Source organism: Athene noctua, chromosome 2, assembly GCF_965140245.1.
Source record: "Athene noctua chromosome 2, bAthNoc1.hap1.1, whole genome shotgun sequence".
Classification (NCBI taxonomy): domain Eukaryota; kingdom Metazoa; phylum Chordata; class Aves; order Strigiformes; family Strigidae; genus Athene; species Athene noctua.
In genome coordinates, this window is record NC_134038.1 from 25,420,051 (window position 1) to 25,437,590 (window position 17,540).

A 17,540-nucleotide genomic window follows, 5' to 3' on the forward strand; every position below is an offset into this window, starting at 1 on the left:
TATTCTGTGTTTACCATGCTACTATCCTGCCAAACACACTTACCTTCTATATGACCAGAAAATTTTCACAGAATCACTGAAAATTTAAGATTGGAAGTCACCTAGTTCCACCTTCTGCTCAAAGCACAGCTAACCTCAAAATTATAGCACATTATTGAAGTTCCCGAAATCATACAGGCTGACAGTTCAAAGCATCTGTGGGCAATCTTATGAAGAGCTTTTTTTCCTCACGGCCTGTCAGAACATCCCTTACTGCAACCTGATTATTGGCTCCTGTTGTCCCATTATGCATCTCTGAAGAATACAGCTCTTTCCTTCTGTGCTATGGTCCAGAAAGCTTGCATGTAAAGCAAAGCTCTCCAAAAGTAGCAGGAAGTGATTCACATTCTGGATCTAGGTGCTTTTAATAACTCATCTGTTGACTTGCTTAATTACACTAACTACTTTTCATTAAAGCAACACCACTAACATTGGCTACGAGTAAGAAACAACCATCTGATTTCATTATTCCAAACTAATTCACTTCATGTATTACTACAGCAGTGTGCCTTATTAGAAAACTGCTAAGATTCACTAGTTGATCACAGTCTAAATATAGCCAAATATTAACAACTGTGTGGATGACAATGTCATGTATATTTATTTATAAACATACATTTTGTATTTAAGTACTTTCAGAATAAATGCATTTAAAGTATGCTTCTAAGGAGTATATAAAGAACCGAGTAATTTATAAGTTTACAATCTGAAACAAGTGCAAACTTTGCAATAATCAGGACTGGTACCTTTGAGCTCTTGGCAGTTATCTATATTTTCTTTGAGCAAATAATCAATTAATTAACACAAAAAAGTGACTAAGTTTGAAAAGCTAGCATAAAGAATTTTTAAGCGGAGCTTGCGAATAAGTTTTACCTATTCTGTAGGTAACTATTTGTATAACAGGTAATCTCTCTGAAAGTTCTAGATACTGAATCCTTTCTACACCTAACAGAGACTGTTCCCAACCTGTTAAGAAGTAACTGCATCTCAGAAGTATAACATTTATATAGCCAAAAAAAGCCAGCTGCATAATAAAGTTCCAGATCAGTAACTGCACAAAAGCCTACACTGTCAATTTGTGGTTTTACTTCCATAAACCACTTTTCTAGTTATTCAGGATGCCTACTAATGAAAGTCTTTTACCTTGCGGAATTGATGACTCCCCCTTTGCAGGTTTAGAGCTGCTAACTTGTGCATTCAGAAGCGCATCACCTGATTAAGAAGCAAGAGGAAACAGAGCTAGAATAAGCTTTACAGGTGTTGCTATTTGAAAAAAGTCTTCAAAAGGAGTCTTCATTATTGATAATTTAAGAAAAAAATAAATCAGTACCTCAAAGTAAATGAAGACATTTCCAGAAAACTTAAGAATAAAATTAAAGTGCTCTATTTTTTATTATTTGCATTTCTTTTGCAGGCAGAATGAACACAGAACTGATTTAGGCCTATAAACCAAGTAACTGCAGATTTCAAAGAACTCTATCTAGTTTCCCCAAGAATGAAGAGCAAAAATCTGAAACAGAGGCTGTCATTTTCAAGCAGAGGGTAGCTCTAAGTATATCAGAAATACATAGCTATTTCTAACTTCTACCTTACCATGAGAACACTAGATACAGCCGAATTAGCTTCAGATTAGTCTGGTACAAGGTGGTACATAAGAACATACACTTCATAAGGGACTCCAGCTATAGTAGTTATGGCTAAACACAGAGTATATGGACAGTTGGAATTAAAATTTCTTAAAGCTGTTTGTGTGTAAACAAACAGAAAAAAGAAAACAGGAAACAAGTGATCTAATCCTCACGGACAAGAATCATGCACTCAGTCAAGATGCAAAGAAGCATCAATAAAAACACAAGTTAAGGCATGACAATTTCAATAAATTGTTACAAGGTACCAGACAGTTGCTAGGCTCAGATTTTTTGTCATTTTGCTAGAATGCAAAGTTTCATCTAATTAAAGCACCTATCAGTGTAAGTATGTTAGAAAGCTAAACTGTGTGTCTTCTGATTCTTCTAGCACTTCTCAGTTGCAGCCAATTATGAATTCCTGTGCCTACACACAGTTTAAACCAGCCCATGCAACTTTTTCTGAAACAGTAGCAGGCATAGAAGCTAAAGCCTGCATTTCCTTATCAAATCCTTAGCTATAATAATTAATTACTAAATTTCAGCCACATGTGCCCCACCATTATGAACAGCTTTTGTACAGGTACTACTAAATCTATGTTGGAAAAAATGTCTGTATGTAAAGAAAACTCATGGGCATAACCTTTCCACAAGGAAACGTTCAAGTTAAGGAGTTGGTGCTGCCAGCAGTAGTGCTGAGAGTGTCTTCGAAGCTTCCAGAAACATAAAGGGCAGAGTCAGCAGAGTACAAGTGAAGGAATGGAAACATACGCCTATGCAGCTGTGCAGCGACTGACAGAGCACCAGTGTGGAAGCCAGTGTCTCAACCAGTTACTCCAGAACATTCTTCCCTTAGCTTCCACAAAAGTGTGGCTCAAAAAAAAAAAAAAAAAAAGGGGGGGGGGAAGTTTTGCACAATGAAAAGTACCTTTACAGAGCTTGAAATAATTTCCTCAAGAATTACACCTCCATAGATACCTATCATACATCCAAAACAAAGTCGCTATTTAAGCATTCAAGTTATCTTTCTAGAAGATGTTCACAGGCCTACAGACCAACGTACCTTTATTTTTTCTGAGACCAACAGGGAGTGATTGCGTAGGCATCAGTTGTTCAATGGATACAGTAACCGTATTTTCCACCCCTTGGAGATGTGATTCTCCTGAGCCACCATCGGTCAGCCCCTTGTCTCGCTTACGCTGCTGTCGCTTCTCTCTGTTACTGATTTTCGTTTCCCAGGTTCCTAAAACATACCCCAAATGAAAATATCACTAAATAAGTTAGACCACAAAAAGGCAAGAGTTTTAGCTTGTTTCATATCAAGCTGAAGTCTGAGTACAGGTTCAGTTTAAAAAACACAGACATATCAGTCAGCTTCAACATTAGTTTGAAAACATGAACAACTGGCTAAAGTTAAGTTTTTCTGGATGTGGTGTGCTAATACTTTGCTTCACAGAGCAAAACATGAACAATATAAGGGCCCTACTAATCATGACTTCTCAGTTTTTGTAAGTTTAACTTCAAAAGAATCAGCTGAAGTTATTAAATACCGTTGTTTCAAAGATCAGATTTCCAGATGTAGTATGTGGAGTTATGACTGAGTTTCTTATGTTTCTCTATGAAGCACAAACAAGTAAATCTTAAATGACATTTAAGCCAAAATATGTCTAATAGCAATTTTTGTATTCGTTTGTGTTCAGTACCTTCATCAGCTTCCTTTCCATCTAGACGTGACACATCCTGAACTGTTTTAGCATCTCCCTTTGATTTCTTTTTTTTCTTTGACTAGAATAAAAATAAAACATTATCATAATAATTACTTTGTGATCACTTGTCATAGTGATTTAGAATTTTCCCCCTGCAAAATACAGGACAAAATTTGAAACAGATTTTCCTCAACCACCATCTGTATGGACAGTCCCTTGAATAAAGTACTAAACAATACTGATTTCTAAACATAAAAGTCTTTCATGTTACTTCAGCAGTCTTACACAGTACACGAATGGCAGGTGGGGGGAATGATTACTTAAATGCTACAGAGCACAAAGCCTGGTGGAAGAAGCTGTGCTGATGGTGTCACAATCAGAGGAGTAATGAAACACTTGGCAAGCAAAACCCACTCCGGCAAAATCTGTTTTGTGCAGAAGCAAGTATAAAGTTATACATGGAGAAATAAATAACGCCAGTGACTCTTAAAAAGTGTAAGAGAATTCCAGCTTAGAAAATGACATCAAAACAGGAACTATTATTAGAGTCCCCAAGGTTTCACCAGTTATGGCTTCTTGGCTATACAGGCAGAGATAAACAAAGAGAAACTGATGACTACTTCTGCAAGCAGCTTTGATGAAAAAGGTAGGAACATAAAGCATTAAAAATGTAGTATTGAGAAAAAAAAAAAGATGAAAAATGACCCAAGATATTGGGAGAAAGTATACTGCGGGAAGTCTTGAAGTTAAATCTTTTGATAAGCTAAAGTGATGGCAAATTGTCTTGACTACCTTCTTAGAAAGAAAATACAGTACTGAAAAGCTTTTATGAACAAGTGAAGAAAGGTGTAAGAACTACCAGATAAATCTGAATGTAAAAAAACCCCAGACTTTTTAAAGAAAGATGGTTATCCATTCAAGTATTGTAAAGGGAACTATTCACTGATTCACTGTCTCTGGAATATTTGAAAAAGGACATTCTAAGAATGCTGGATGTCTTTCTGGAATACATGATTCTGCCAGAGTAAGACTAGTAATTGTTAGCTTTATTCCCGAGTTCAAACTATATGATTTTCTAGTCTTAGGTGTCCAAGAAGAGATAACAATCTCTCTAGCATTCAGAATTAGCAACAGCTAAGTTATCACCACAGATGAAGCAGATACCCTATGGGCCCACAATGACATGCAGTTCACATGCCTTTGAGTTAACATGCCCAAAAAGTATCATGTAACCTCACTATAGGTACTGAAGGCAGTAATAGCTTGTTAGTGCAGCACCAGAAATAATAAAAATTTCACTGGCAATGCTATGCCAACACACTTATAGCACTTAGAGAACTGACTTGAACAGTTAACTCATGGTTTACTGCACTAGGGGACCTACAACACAGATGCACCCAAACTGAATTATCTCTAATTTGCTCACATACCAGCTAGCTAACTTTTCTTGAAAAGTCTCCAAAAGAGAAGGGCCGGTTTCAAAAGCAACCTGAGGAGAATTGGGTCTAAGAATATGAACAAGGAAAATTATTTGCCAGAGCACCTTCTAAGGAAAGAATTAAAAAGTGAAAAACAGCATGTAAAAGCAGTTATGAATTGCTTCTTGGAGATCAAGCAGAGAATGATTAGTAATTTTGTACCTACATCTCTCATTTTCAGCTACACTGAGAATGGAAATTGAGGTCTTAGAATGTCATACCCACAAAGCTGTAACTACCCAACTGTCCTCTGGCACTAAGAAAACACCTGAAATGCCTTCAGAAGTCTTCCAGACAGCAGTTTAAGATGACTGCTCCAAGTTGTAACTCTGGTTTCTTAAATAACTAACTCCTATAGAGATATCAACATTAAATTTTACACTTCTCATGATAACACCACAGACTGTTTTAAAAATAACTTTGTTATTAACAAACATTGTTTTTAAAAAGATCAAGAATTCAAATCTTGAAAATAGATTTACTTTCCTAACCTGAGTTACTAGAACCTGAGCTGAGAAACTACAACCATAATTAGTTATCCAACTTGCCACCTGTCAAACAGTGCTGTAACAGTCACTATCTCAGTAACAAACTGGCTGAAACAGCAAGAGATGTTGAAAGCTACCGAGCAAGCTAGCTTTGCAGAAGACTTTTGATTCAAAGTGTCACCTTCTGCAACATCAAAAGCTGCCAGTTTGGCTCTGCCACCAGCCAAAGAGCACGAGGAACTCAGCAGCTGCACCTGACAACGTTTTTTAAATATTTAAGATGCACTGCCCCCCATGTAAAAATAATAGAAAAATAAACCTTTCTAACTCATCACTAATGGTCTGTTTATTTTTACTATTCGAGACAAAGCAGTTGTGTTTTTGTAAACAGAACAGGCAATGAAGTTTTAACATCCTACAATCTCATCCACAGCGTCTCTTCTTAGACACAGTCCCTTACACTAAAAACTAAAAAAACCCTGTACTGTGCAAGTCACTCAAATGGAAAAACACAGAAGAAACTATTCAAAGGGTCAAGGAAATCATAAACCCTATGAACGCCACAATCCAGACATTACCCAAAGCTGAACAAGAGGATATAACTTAAACGACTATCCTGAAAAAACATGCACAAAATTCACAACCCTGGAGCAGCTAAGAAATACAGAAACACAAGAGTGTGATTTTCAATGAAAGTATATATTCAAGCCCCCCCCAATCATCATACCCTTCAAGTCATAGATTATATATATTCATGTATCTACACACATGCACATACTACTTAGATCCCACCCATTGACTTATACCACCCATCCGAAGCTATACAGACACACATACATGGGATCTCTGAAATCTTCTTAGCAGGTTTATAATGTTACAAATATAACAGATGCCCTGAGAGGTTTAACCAAATAATTAGATGTCTGTAAAGTTACCTGTAGTTTCAAGAAAGTTCTTGAGTATGTTTTTAATTGAAGGGGAACAATCAGCTCCTGAGGCAATCATGGCTTGCCCAGGGTTCCCCAAAGTGATAGAAAAACGTAATTACTTCAATAAGCATCCATATCTGTATAGTGGTAGTGATTTCCTGGAGCTGCAGTTTCAAACTAAGATTTTAAAATTCAGATCACTATGTTTGCAATTTTAAGGTAAAGCTCAAGTTTAGCATTTAAACAACAGTACCTACTTGGAAACCTGCTTCAGATAAAGTGAAACTTGAGAAGAAAAAGTTATTCCTTCAGGATCAAATTTTATTAAGTTCTTGAAAAAAACCACAAAGTCAATATGATACACAACACATGGAGAAGAGGAAGAAGCATGCAGAACGAAACTTTAAGGCAAGTTCGTTTCACAGAAGTTTTTCTATTTGCCAATGCTAAAAACTTTTAGAGCTCTAAAGCCAGTTAACAGGATACAATCTTTTAGCCAACATACTAACTGCAAAATAAGTAGTTATAGGATAGTAAAGTTAATTAAAGCTTGAACAAACTAAATAAATTACAATAATCATACTGGTTTCTGACTGTTCATAAAAAATAATTTATTTTTCCAATACTCCTCAGTATAGTTAGAACAAATGCATTTTGTTGAAGAAAGCAAATCAGAAATCCATGACAGCATGAAAATTTCATGCACAGTGTTGGCAAAAGAAGCAAGACAAAATTTATCATCAAAGGCCTATCATAAATATATCAGTTTTGCCTACAAATGCACTTGCCTACAATTCGCATTTATGATAAGACTAGAATATATTAGTCCTCACAGTGCAAGAAATAACACTGACATGAGTACGGTTACCTTTTAGATAAAGCTACAGACCAAGTTTTAAAAATAAGCCCATATTTGTCATCAGAAATTAAGAACTCTAATCACTAACGAATACATCTGACAAATAAGTAAGCAGGCACATGGTCTTAACCTTTGAATTGTAGTCCCTCAACTGATATCATCATTTACAGGCCACTTAACAATACTGCATTTTATCATTATACTGCATCTCCAAAGAAGCCAGCAAAGATGAAACACAAACTTCACTTCTGTAAGCTTAACATTTTCACGTGGTGAACAGAGGCATCAGTGTTTGGGGTGGGGGTGGGGTGCAGGCCAGGGAGGGAGATTTGCTAGATGCAGACATTCCATGGTAAGGCACGATCTTAGAAGTTAAAAAAAATACTACTTTAGCTCTTTCCAACACCAAATTAGATCAGTACTTTTCACAGTAAGAAATGTGCTTCTTCACTCATGCAAGTAATGGGATTTCAAATCACAAATAGATATAGAAATAAGGTGAACTAAATTTTGACATTGTCATTTTGTATCCATAACTGACCTTTTCATTCTTCTTTTCTGCGTCCACAGGCTGCTTTATATTTTCTTTACGAACAGTTTGTACTACTTCATCCTCAGATACATCAAGGAAAGACCGTCCATTAGGCTGTGTAAACAATAAGGGTAAATAATAAAAAAAAATTTGGAGAAAGTAGATGAAGCTAAGCTCAAATTACACTATTACTGAAATGCAACTATTTGTTGACTGAAAAATGCTCACAAGCAAAGCAGACAGAATTGTGGATTGGTGCTCAAAATATCTACTGCAATTCTGTATTTGCTAAACACAGAAATAAGGAAGGAAAGAAAACAGGTCTCCATTTCATCTCAATCCTACTCAATACAGGAACTGCTTATCAAAAGGTAAACTTCTGAAAATTACCACCTTACAGAACTGCTATAGCTCTCTGTTGCTGTTCTGAAAACCAATTCAGAACATAAAGTTCCATAAATTATCTAGTTAAATTTACCACTTTGTAGCAGTTCAGCAACTGGCTGAATTTTAAAAATAATTTCCACCTTGACCAAATTTCCGCAACTTCTACCTATGCATACCCCTCACAGCTTATTTCCTTCACAAGTTAAACTTCATAGTAGAAGAGAAATTAGAAGTCAAACACAAAGCATGACTAAGCAAGACATCTCACTGTTCTTTTCAGACAGACTTGGTTATAGGCATTACATTAGTCTACCATTTCCCCCTCAAATAATAAAGAAAATTAGCATATATTAATTAACATATAAAGTTAAAACTCTAGACAGTCATTAAATTAGTCTCTATCATTACCTTTGCTGTCAAAGGCATACACTTTAGTCTATATATTCACTATGCAAAAATGCATTTTAAAAATCCTGCTGATTGTTAACAAAAAGCTGTGACTGAAGTTGCTGTACTTAACTGCAGTAAAGATGAAAATAAGCAAAGCATTATACTACCGTTAGTCATTCATTTCATTGAGTAAAAAACCATTGTCAAGAGTGGTAATTGATATTGAGTGCATACAAATTTCATACTGATTCACATTCATAATTAAAGATTGAAAATTAAATAAGACATTAAGCATAAATAAGTACTTCATAGTTGCTCTAATTTCAACAATTTCTCTTTAAGTGAAGTTCAAACTATGTTATCCTTTTTATTTTTGTTATTAAAAAAAAGGAGGCTATTGTAACACTGCATCACATGAACCCAACTGCTTTAATGTAAAACAAAGGCCATATTACAAGTGAGTGTGACCCATTCCTTCAAATATCAGATCTGATTCTCAATTTAACTGGTTCAGGTTTTTAAGTCTCGCCATGTTATATTATACTTATAAATCATCCCTGGCATGATTTCACCAGTGCACAACATAGTATTGCTTACTGTAGTTAGCCAGCATGCCAACTTCTTATTTTGTAACTATTAATAGAAATTGAAAGATCAGGTCACCTAACTCCTCTTCTCTTGCAACAACGAGCTTTAAACTAGACTTTTCATATCTAAGATGTACTACATTTCCCTCAGCATTCTGAAAATAAAGTATATTTTACGGATCTCTATTTCAAAATTCTCTCTAAAAGTTCCTCTCAACAAAGCTCCTAGTACTTGATTCCACAGCGATACCAAAGACCTGATATTCAATCATGAAAATAACCCATTGTCAAAAATCAGATCTTAAACCCCTCTTATTTTCTCCAGATTCTGCACAGCCATGTTATTAGTGGTGTGATGTCTTTCAATCCATGTTAGCACTCATGACTTTTAAGATCTTAAACTGGAAAAAAAATTCCCTATTTCCAAGTTATTTAGCAGTAGAGTTAGATAACAGATTTGCTGCATCCACTACTGGATTGGTCAAAAATGTTTATAGCCAACTAACTTTTTAAATTCTGTACCTTGCTTTGCTTCTTTGCTATTGCATATATACCTTAAATTGAAAGCCACTTGCTTAATCTCTCTCAAAAATTCAATAGCCTAAACCTTTTATCTTTAACTTAAAAAACCCCAGAGTTGTTTCTCTGAATAAACTAATTCATATCCATTAAGAACTCTCTAGAAAAACTCATCCACATGACTGTTTAAAATGCTGTTTGATCATCTGATCATGTAAACAACAGCCATTAGAAATGTTTAAAAACTTGTACTTTGATACATTTCTCCCTGAATGTATCGCTGAATTGTACTAGTCTCCTTTTCAGTGGAAGCTTTCCACATTTATCTTGTGCCCACAGATGAATCATAGAATTTTAACCAAAATTCATGTGACCATTTTTGGATATACCAAAGATAGTAACATACGCGCGAAAGAAAAAAGCTTTTCTATAGTATTCAGAAGTGCTTCTTTTAAAAGACAACTACAGACAAAAAGAGCAAGTTTAAAACTTTATGGTAACATATTAAATGTCCACTGACGATATTAACTAATTGTGCAGTTTATTACTTGCCATCTTTTTTTTTTCCTCATGCTAAAAGCTAAAGCTACAGGAAAGATGCAACAAGGCAGAAATACCGCTGTCAATAACACTACTGACTTCTGAATGCATTTCTTGCCTGCTGACCCTAAAATCCCAATATTTAAGTAAACCTTTTTCACACACAGTCATTTGAGAATGTTAATCCAAAAGTAGAATAAAGGTTTTGCTGAAACTTAAAATGAAAAATACTTTAAATTCTTTAAATATGGTACAGTGCAACAGATAACTCAGTTTCACACTTCAAATGGCAGTTATGAAATTGCTAGCATTTGAGTCTTACAAGGCTGTATTAGCCAAAGTCCTTAGTTATAAATTATAAAAGATATGCCTATTTAAAATATCTTTGCCCAATGAAATAATCTGTTTACTGACATTATTTTTTGTAAATTTATCTTAAGAAACTAAGCAATTTTCTCTTTTAGCACTGGAGAATCCTACAGCCCTGCTTCTCCTTCAGTTTGACAATTAATATACAAACACATGTATGTTGAAAGTATGAAAAAGTCTTCATGCAATCTATCTCCAAGTGCAATATGCATAAAACAGCCACAGCCTGAAAAGTTCTTTCAAGTGGACCAAGTAGGAAACCCTCTCAAATTAATGCAAATGCTTTTACTAAAATGTGTGGAGTTTACTGTCCAGGTGTACTTCAAACAACAGGAAGTACATAGTCAATTTGGTATTTTCTGTATCTACATCTACAAATAGATGGTATGAACTGCTTTCCAAAGCTGTAGCAGAGTACAGAGGATGATTACTCTCAAGTTTCTACAGTGTTTTGCAGATTGTACAGAAACCACATAAGAACTGTTTCACCTTTTTCTGCTGAAGGTTTAAAAAGTACAAGAGAAGCACAACAATTATTCGGAAGGGAAAGGAATTAAAAACAAGAGGAAAAAAGACAAAAAAAAAGGAGAGAAAAGGGCTTCAGCTTTACTGCACAGAATCTAAAGTAAGGATACTGTGATACTACCTCGCTCCAAGCAGCTGGAGAAAGCCAGAACTGGCTCTGTAAACTATAGTGTTAATGAATGATATATCGTTTCAGCTTTTTTTTCCTCAGTCTGCCCATAGCAAGTAGATAAACAGAATGTCATAGTTGCTACTGTATCCAGCCAACGCAGTGTTATTCAACTAAACTTATTTTACTAAAAATATCAGATAAGTTGCACCCTACCTAAACAGGAACTGAGTAAAGCCATGTGCAAGAAACAAAGCAACACTACTCTTCCTCAGAAAGGGTAACAGGGAAGAACATTTCTGATCCTGACTGATGAGAGTTATGCATCACCTGCCATACAATGAGCTCAGTAACTCTGTATTAAAGTAACCCTAGAGCTTTTAATGAGACATCTGTAGTGTGCTCTTTAATGCTACAGACCAGTTGCTCTAAGCTTTCTGAGATGCCCGCAATGGAAATCTAGACTCTGGCACAGCAAACCCTGTAGTAAATCTACTGGTAATAGGCTTACTCTTTTCCCTTCACAGACCTCAGCATTAGTATCACAGCATACAAAAGCACAAGATAAAAGTGACTAGGCAGCAAACAGTAAGCATTTTTGTTGCATCTTTAAATTTCCAATGTTATTTTGAGAATTTTTCATGTGAAAGAAAATATTGGGACATGCTAACACAGGTCTCCAGGAGCTTATCTTGGAAAATAAGCATGAGGCAGGCCTATTAAACTTTGCCACTGGTATAAACTTATTTGCACTATAGTTAATGCTTCAGTTTGTGCATTTTTTTTTTTTAAAAGATAGGGTTCTTCTTTCACCTCTGCTTGGAAATAATGAATACAAAGTACTATCAAAAAATCTTCAAAAATCTTAACAATACAGAATGACAGCTGAAAAACTATTTTACTCTTTTAATTATGAAAATATTTGTCCTGACATAGCCTTAATTTTATTTTGTGCCTGAGTGAACCAAGCTTGAAACAGTACATGTATTTATATTCACCAAAAATATCAGTTTTTACATAAAACAAATACAAAGTTACTTTTATAAAGCCCTGCACTACAAATCTTTGTCAAGTTAACAGGGTATCTAACCTCTTCACTGTATCTTCTGTTGAGGCATTTTTTAACGTCTTCAACAATGACTTTGCAAGAGTTTATTGCTTTGTTTTTATACTGGAGTTTAAAGAAAATAAACCAAGCAAAATCTAAATTATTTCTAGGATTAGTCTTTGTTTTCAAGAAGGCGTAACAGAAGTGCTACATCTTGAAGGATTTGCTGTTTAAGATGATCAAAAAAAAAAGCATCTTTAACATGTCTTCTCCAAAATGGAGACCTAGCTGCACTGGGAAGATTCTGAATCACAATGCTTCCTCTTCTTGGTGCGCAGCATTCAGTCTCTTGCAACTTCCAGAATCAACTTCAGTAGTTCACTGCTCAAAGACAGGTTGGTGGCATATGCAGACTTTTTTGGGTTTTTTGTTTGTTTTGCTTTAAGATATTCTAGCCTTAAATTCTCATTAAAAAAAAAACCCAAACAAACAACACCACAAAACCAAAAAAACCCAAAAGAAACAACCCAAACTTCTCAAATCAGTACTGCCAGACTCAAATGAAGGTACAAACCCATTTTCTTCCCCTTTTCTGGTCATTAGGTAAACAACTCAGGATACTATAGACCAAGATTTAATTAAAAGACACAGTTGTAACAGACAGGGGACATCTGCTTCACTTTCATTCCTATAATCCATTTGGACATAAATAGGATTACAAACATACTAACAATATCAAAGCTATAGAAGCAATCCCTTCAAGCCCCAAAACTACGATAAATGAAAGCTTTAAAAGGACAGTTGATAGTTTCTGCATTCTACTAATCTCATGAAGTGCATGCATACTGTCAAAGATGGAGTGTTCCCACACCACATTCTGAGGATTTAAAAAAAAAAGACAGGAATGATCTGTTTTGCAGGGGCTGCTAAGATACAGATTTCCTTATTAAAGGAGATGATCCTTACAGTAACAAACAAATCAGACGTATTCCTACTGAGGCAAGCTCACCACATGAGCGGTTAACATGTTCTGTCAAAAAACAACGCAAAAAGCCTTACTCAAGTTTGAGTCATCACAGCATTTATGGGGCTTACAATGCTGCTTTCAAGAGTCTATACCTGCCTGGACTGGAACCCATGGCTTGAAATTCTAGGTCTCAACTAATGCTTCCTAACGCTGCAAGCATTCAAATAATAAAAATTAACGCTTTCCTCTAATTCCTTCTGGCATTAAAAAGCTTCTAAAAAGAAATGAGCGTTTCCCTCATCACCCAGGACTACTAAACGTGTAATGTCCGTATGTGCGCGCTGCTTCTCCAGGTTTTCAAAGCAACCGACTAATCCAGACGACACGAGACAGCTCCAGAGCAGACAGTCAGGACGCCCGCGTCCCTGCCACAGGCAATTATCACCCAGGTGAATCGCACGGCGGCCCGGGGGGAGCTCTACGGTCTCCGGGCCTTGCGGCCGGTCCTTCCCCTTCTCACCGGTGCCTATCTGACCGGTAGCCGTTTCACCGAGCGGGGGGCACCGGGGACAAGCAGCCGCGCTCGGGGCTGCTGGCCAGACGCGACCTGTCCCCCCGCACCTTCCCGCAGGGTAATCGCCGCGCCCGGCCGGGTGCCACCGCAAACCCCGCTGCCGTCCTCGTCGAGAGGCTGTCAAGGAGTCTTTCATCCCCCCTTCCCCGCCCGGGCCCAGCCGCCTCCGCCGCCCCACCGCGTCCTCACCCTTTCCCCTCCCGAGCGGCGCGGCCCTCGCAGCCCCTCTCACCCGCGCCGTTTTTTCCGGCAGCTTCTTCTTGTTTCGTTTCTTCTGCTCGTCGCCTTTCAGATGCAGCTGCCCGGGGCTCGGGCCCGCCGCCTTGCCCTGGCCCCCGCCGGCTGTCAGGCCCGCGCCGGCCGCCTCGTCGCCCTTCCTCTCCGCCGCGCCCCGCGGTGGTTTCTTACGGAGGCCGCCACCGCAGGCCACGGCCAGCAGGAGCCCCAGCAGCCCCAGCCCCAGCGCGGCCGGGACCACCAGGGCGAGCCAGGTGGGCAGGCCCTGCGGGTCGAGGCCCAGCTCGAGGCCCAGCTCAGCACGCAGCAGGCCCAGGCCGCCCGACAGGACGTCCCGCACCCGGCCCGCCGCCTCCTCGGCCTGCTGGGCCGCCGCCTCCTGCCAGCTCCCCGCAGCCATCGCGGCCCCCTGCCCCGCAGAGGCCCAGACCGGGCGGGGAGGCGAGGGAGCGCTCAGGCCGAGCGCATCGCGGCCTCAGGAAAGCCGCGCTCGCCTGACCGAGCCGGAACCGCTGGGGGTGGGGGGCGAGGGGACGACGGGACACGAGCGAAGCCTCGGCGGGACACAGCCGCCTCAGCCCCGGAGGCGCCCGGGTCTCCTCCTCTTCCTCCCCGCCCTCCACCTCACGCGCAAACGTCACCGCCCCGCCGAGCGCCCGCCGCTGCCGCAACGCGCCGCCGCCATCGCCGCCGCGCGAGGGGCGGAGCTCTCCCGCCTCCTCAGCGGCCGCCTGGCGGCAGCCGCCGCCTCCGCCACCGCCGCCTCCTCCTCCTCCGCCCCGCCCTGCCCAGGGCGGCGCCGGCCGCGGGGAAGGCGCGGGGCGGGGCGGAGAGCAACCTCGACGTGGCAGCCAGCGAGCGGGGCGGGGGGGCCGAGGGGCTGCTTGGCGCCGCCCCTGCGGCCGGGGCGGGAGACCCCGCGGCTCCTCACCCCATGATAGGGCGGGCGGCTGCGCCCGGGACGGCGGCCCGAGCAGTGGCCGCTGTGCGGCCTCTCCCGCCGCTTCGGCGGGTCCTGCCCCTGCCCCTGCCCCTGCCCCTGCCCCTGCCCCTGCCCCTGCCCCTGCCCCTGCCCCTGCGGGCACTCCCCACAGAAACGTGCCCGTGCTGCAGGACGTGCGGCCCCGCGCGGAGCGGGCAGCCCCCTCGTGTCCCTGCCCCGGCCGGGCCTTCCCAGACCCGTGGCAACGTGGGTGCATTTCCACGGTATCGGTGGCCAGTCAGCTCTATTTTAGTTTGCGGTTGCCCCAGGGAGGAGGCGCGACTCCGGCGCGTATGCGTCAACTGCTGGTTTGTGGGTGCTGTTACCCGCGGTGTAATTCCAGGATCAGCCCTGGGGCCATGCCAGGGGCCACTGGGACTGGCAGGTGGATGCTCCTTCCTGTCAGGCCTCAAAGGCCGGGATCAGAGCGCCTCAGAGGCCATCTCTTCTGCAGAGAAGGCCTTTCAAAATGTTGTGACAGCAAGAAAGTGTGCTTTTAGTTATTTCTAAAAATACTTGGCGGTATAACAACATAACTATTTTTAACGAGCCGTGTTTTCTGAGATCTTAACTCACACAAACTGGCTTTAATGCATCAAATTAACTTTGTGAAAAACACAACTGTGTATCACAGTAGGAGTTGTTTTGTCATTAGGAACTCCAAAACTGCATTTCCCCAGAATAAGCCCTAAAATTTTGTCCCCAAATATATGTCATAAGTTTTCAGAAATTCTCACAGCATCCAGAGTTCCTGCAGAATTTGAACTGTCAGAACCTCAGAGCTGGCACTGTTGAGTGACTTTACACTGACTATAGTCTTCTGCAGTGTGTTGCTGGAAATTAATGTGTCCCATTCTTTCCATTTGCAATTCTACTTACAAAAAATGTACCTCTCTCATAACCTGCTAGAAAAATATCTGCATTCAGTGCATTGAAATCTGCATGGGAAACTTGAAATTTAAATTGTAGTAAAATAAAATTTGTCTAACCAGCACAGTGGTAGCTTACAATGCCTTCACATGTTCATAACTTTGCTTTATTTTGTAAAGTCAATATATCACATACAAGTATTTTTATGTTTTTACCGTTTTGAAAGTTTTTTAGTAAAGTGCTCTCAAATTGCTTCTAAGTCCAAATTGTTTTTTATGATACCACCAGGCAGTCAAGTCCTGCTGTTCTAATTGACTTCAGTTAGAACAAAGGATATTGCTGGAAGTAGTGGTAGCAACAATCTCTGGCAGAGCATTTTACTGTTAGACATTTATATGCTTTTAGAGGATTTTTTTTTATTCAAAGTCATAATACTTAATTTTTTTATAAGCCTTTTATGCTTTAGCATAGACCACACACATTTATTGGAAAATATTAAGTATCATTGTATTGGTTGTTGCACAATTCAGCCACCTTAACATGCCAAATAAATTATTCTGTAAGTAGTTTCTTTGTTTAAGATATTGTCCTATATAGATAGAGGTGATGAAACAGTGGTCACGTTGTTTCAGTTCTAAATACATTAGCTGAAAAAACATGCCTAACGAATTTGAAAGCATGAATCAGCTGCAGTGGATGTTGCAGGCTTTTTTGTTTGTCTGTCTGGGGGTTTTTTATGTGGTTGTTTTTGGGGTTTGGGGGGGTTTTGTTTTTGTTGGGTTTTTTTTGTTTGTTTGTGGTTTTGTTTTTGTTTTTGTTTATTTTTCCTTTAAACCGAGGCCATAGAACAGTAGATATTGTTCATTTTAAAGAAAACATGAGGAACCTGGTGGGGTGGAATTCCACAATACAAGTGATTAAGACCCGCCGAAGCTTTCTAAATGCAGCACCGTGGCACCACCGAGTGGCAGCGTCGTGAATAGCCGAGCAGCCGTAGGAAACAGATTTATGTGGAAAAAAAAAAAAAAAAAATCCTCTCTTGAAAATAGCCACTTTCGGTTTGATTTGGTTGGTGAAGCAAGTTAATCTGAACATACTAAATATATTTTTATTCCGAACTAATGAGATACAGCCATAAATCGAGATACAATTTGTAGCTAATTGAAACATTTTGAAGAAAGTTTGTGTGATTCTTTAAAAATGGTGGGAACAAACATGCTATTCTGACAGTACTCATCAAATGAAGCAAACGTTCTATTTCATACTAACTTTGATACTGATATTAGTCTAGTATTAAGCTTCAAATGCCTTGATAGATTTGATTGCAGCTACCCCAAGGACTCTTTCTGACAGTCCTGAATATAAAACATTTTTCTTATGTCATTCTCCTAAGGATCACAGCAGAAAGCTGAAAGACACATTCCAAAAGAGAAAAAAATGATAACACTACCAAAATGAATGAAGACAAAGCTTTTTTTTTTTTTTTTTTTTTTTATATAATCTCTCCCTGCAAACATTCCAGCTGCTCTTAGACATACCCTATTTAACAGCTTTCCACAACTTAGCACCTGTCATTTGACATGGCATGAGGAAAAAGTCACTATTGCTTCATAGATCTCAAAACAGCTGTTCCATGCATTTGTTATGATTGTCTCAAACAATATTGAAGCCATGTATCTTGCGGCTCTAGATACTCTTTAGACTGGAAGCCAGGTGGATAGAGGAGAAGCAAATTAAGCCTCTCATCATTTAAATCAGAATCTCAACAAAACATATTCAA

General features: G+C 39.6%; 1 protein-coding gene across 3 annotated transcripts in view; it reads right to left on the reverse strand.

Moving 5' to 3' along the window:
• The window catches only part of MTDH (metadherin), a 39,719-nt gene extending 25,117 nt beyond the window's left edge, over window positions 1-14,602 (reverse strand). Inside the window, exons 1-5 of one of the 3 annotated variants that reach the window (XM_074898670.1) lie at window positions 13,904-14,602; window positions 7,666-7,770; window positions 3,368-3,449; window positions 2,728-2,907; window positions 1,183-1,251 (exon numbers count right to left, since the gene is read on the reverse strand). In XM_074898670.1, coding sequence (XP_074754771.1) covers window positions 1,183-1,251; window positions 2,728-2,907; window positions 3,368-3,449; window positions 7,666-7,770; window positions 13,904-14,308 — 841 coding nt within the window. In that variant the 5' untranslated portion in view covers window positions 14,309-14,602. The remainder of the gene's footprint in view (window positions 1-1,182; window positions 1,252-2,727; window positions 2,908-3,367; window positions 3,450-7,665; window positions 7,771-13,903) is intronic. The other 2 variants (XM_074898667.1, XM_074898668.1) reach the window with 2 other exon arrangements.
• Window positions 14,603-17,540: the final 2,938 nt, after the last annotated feature.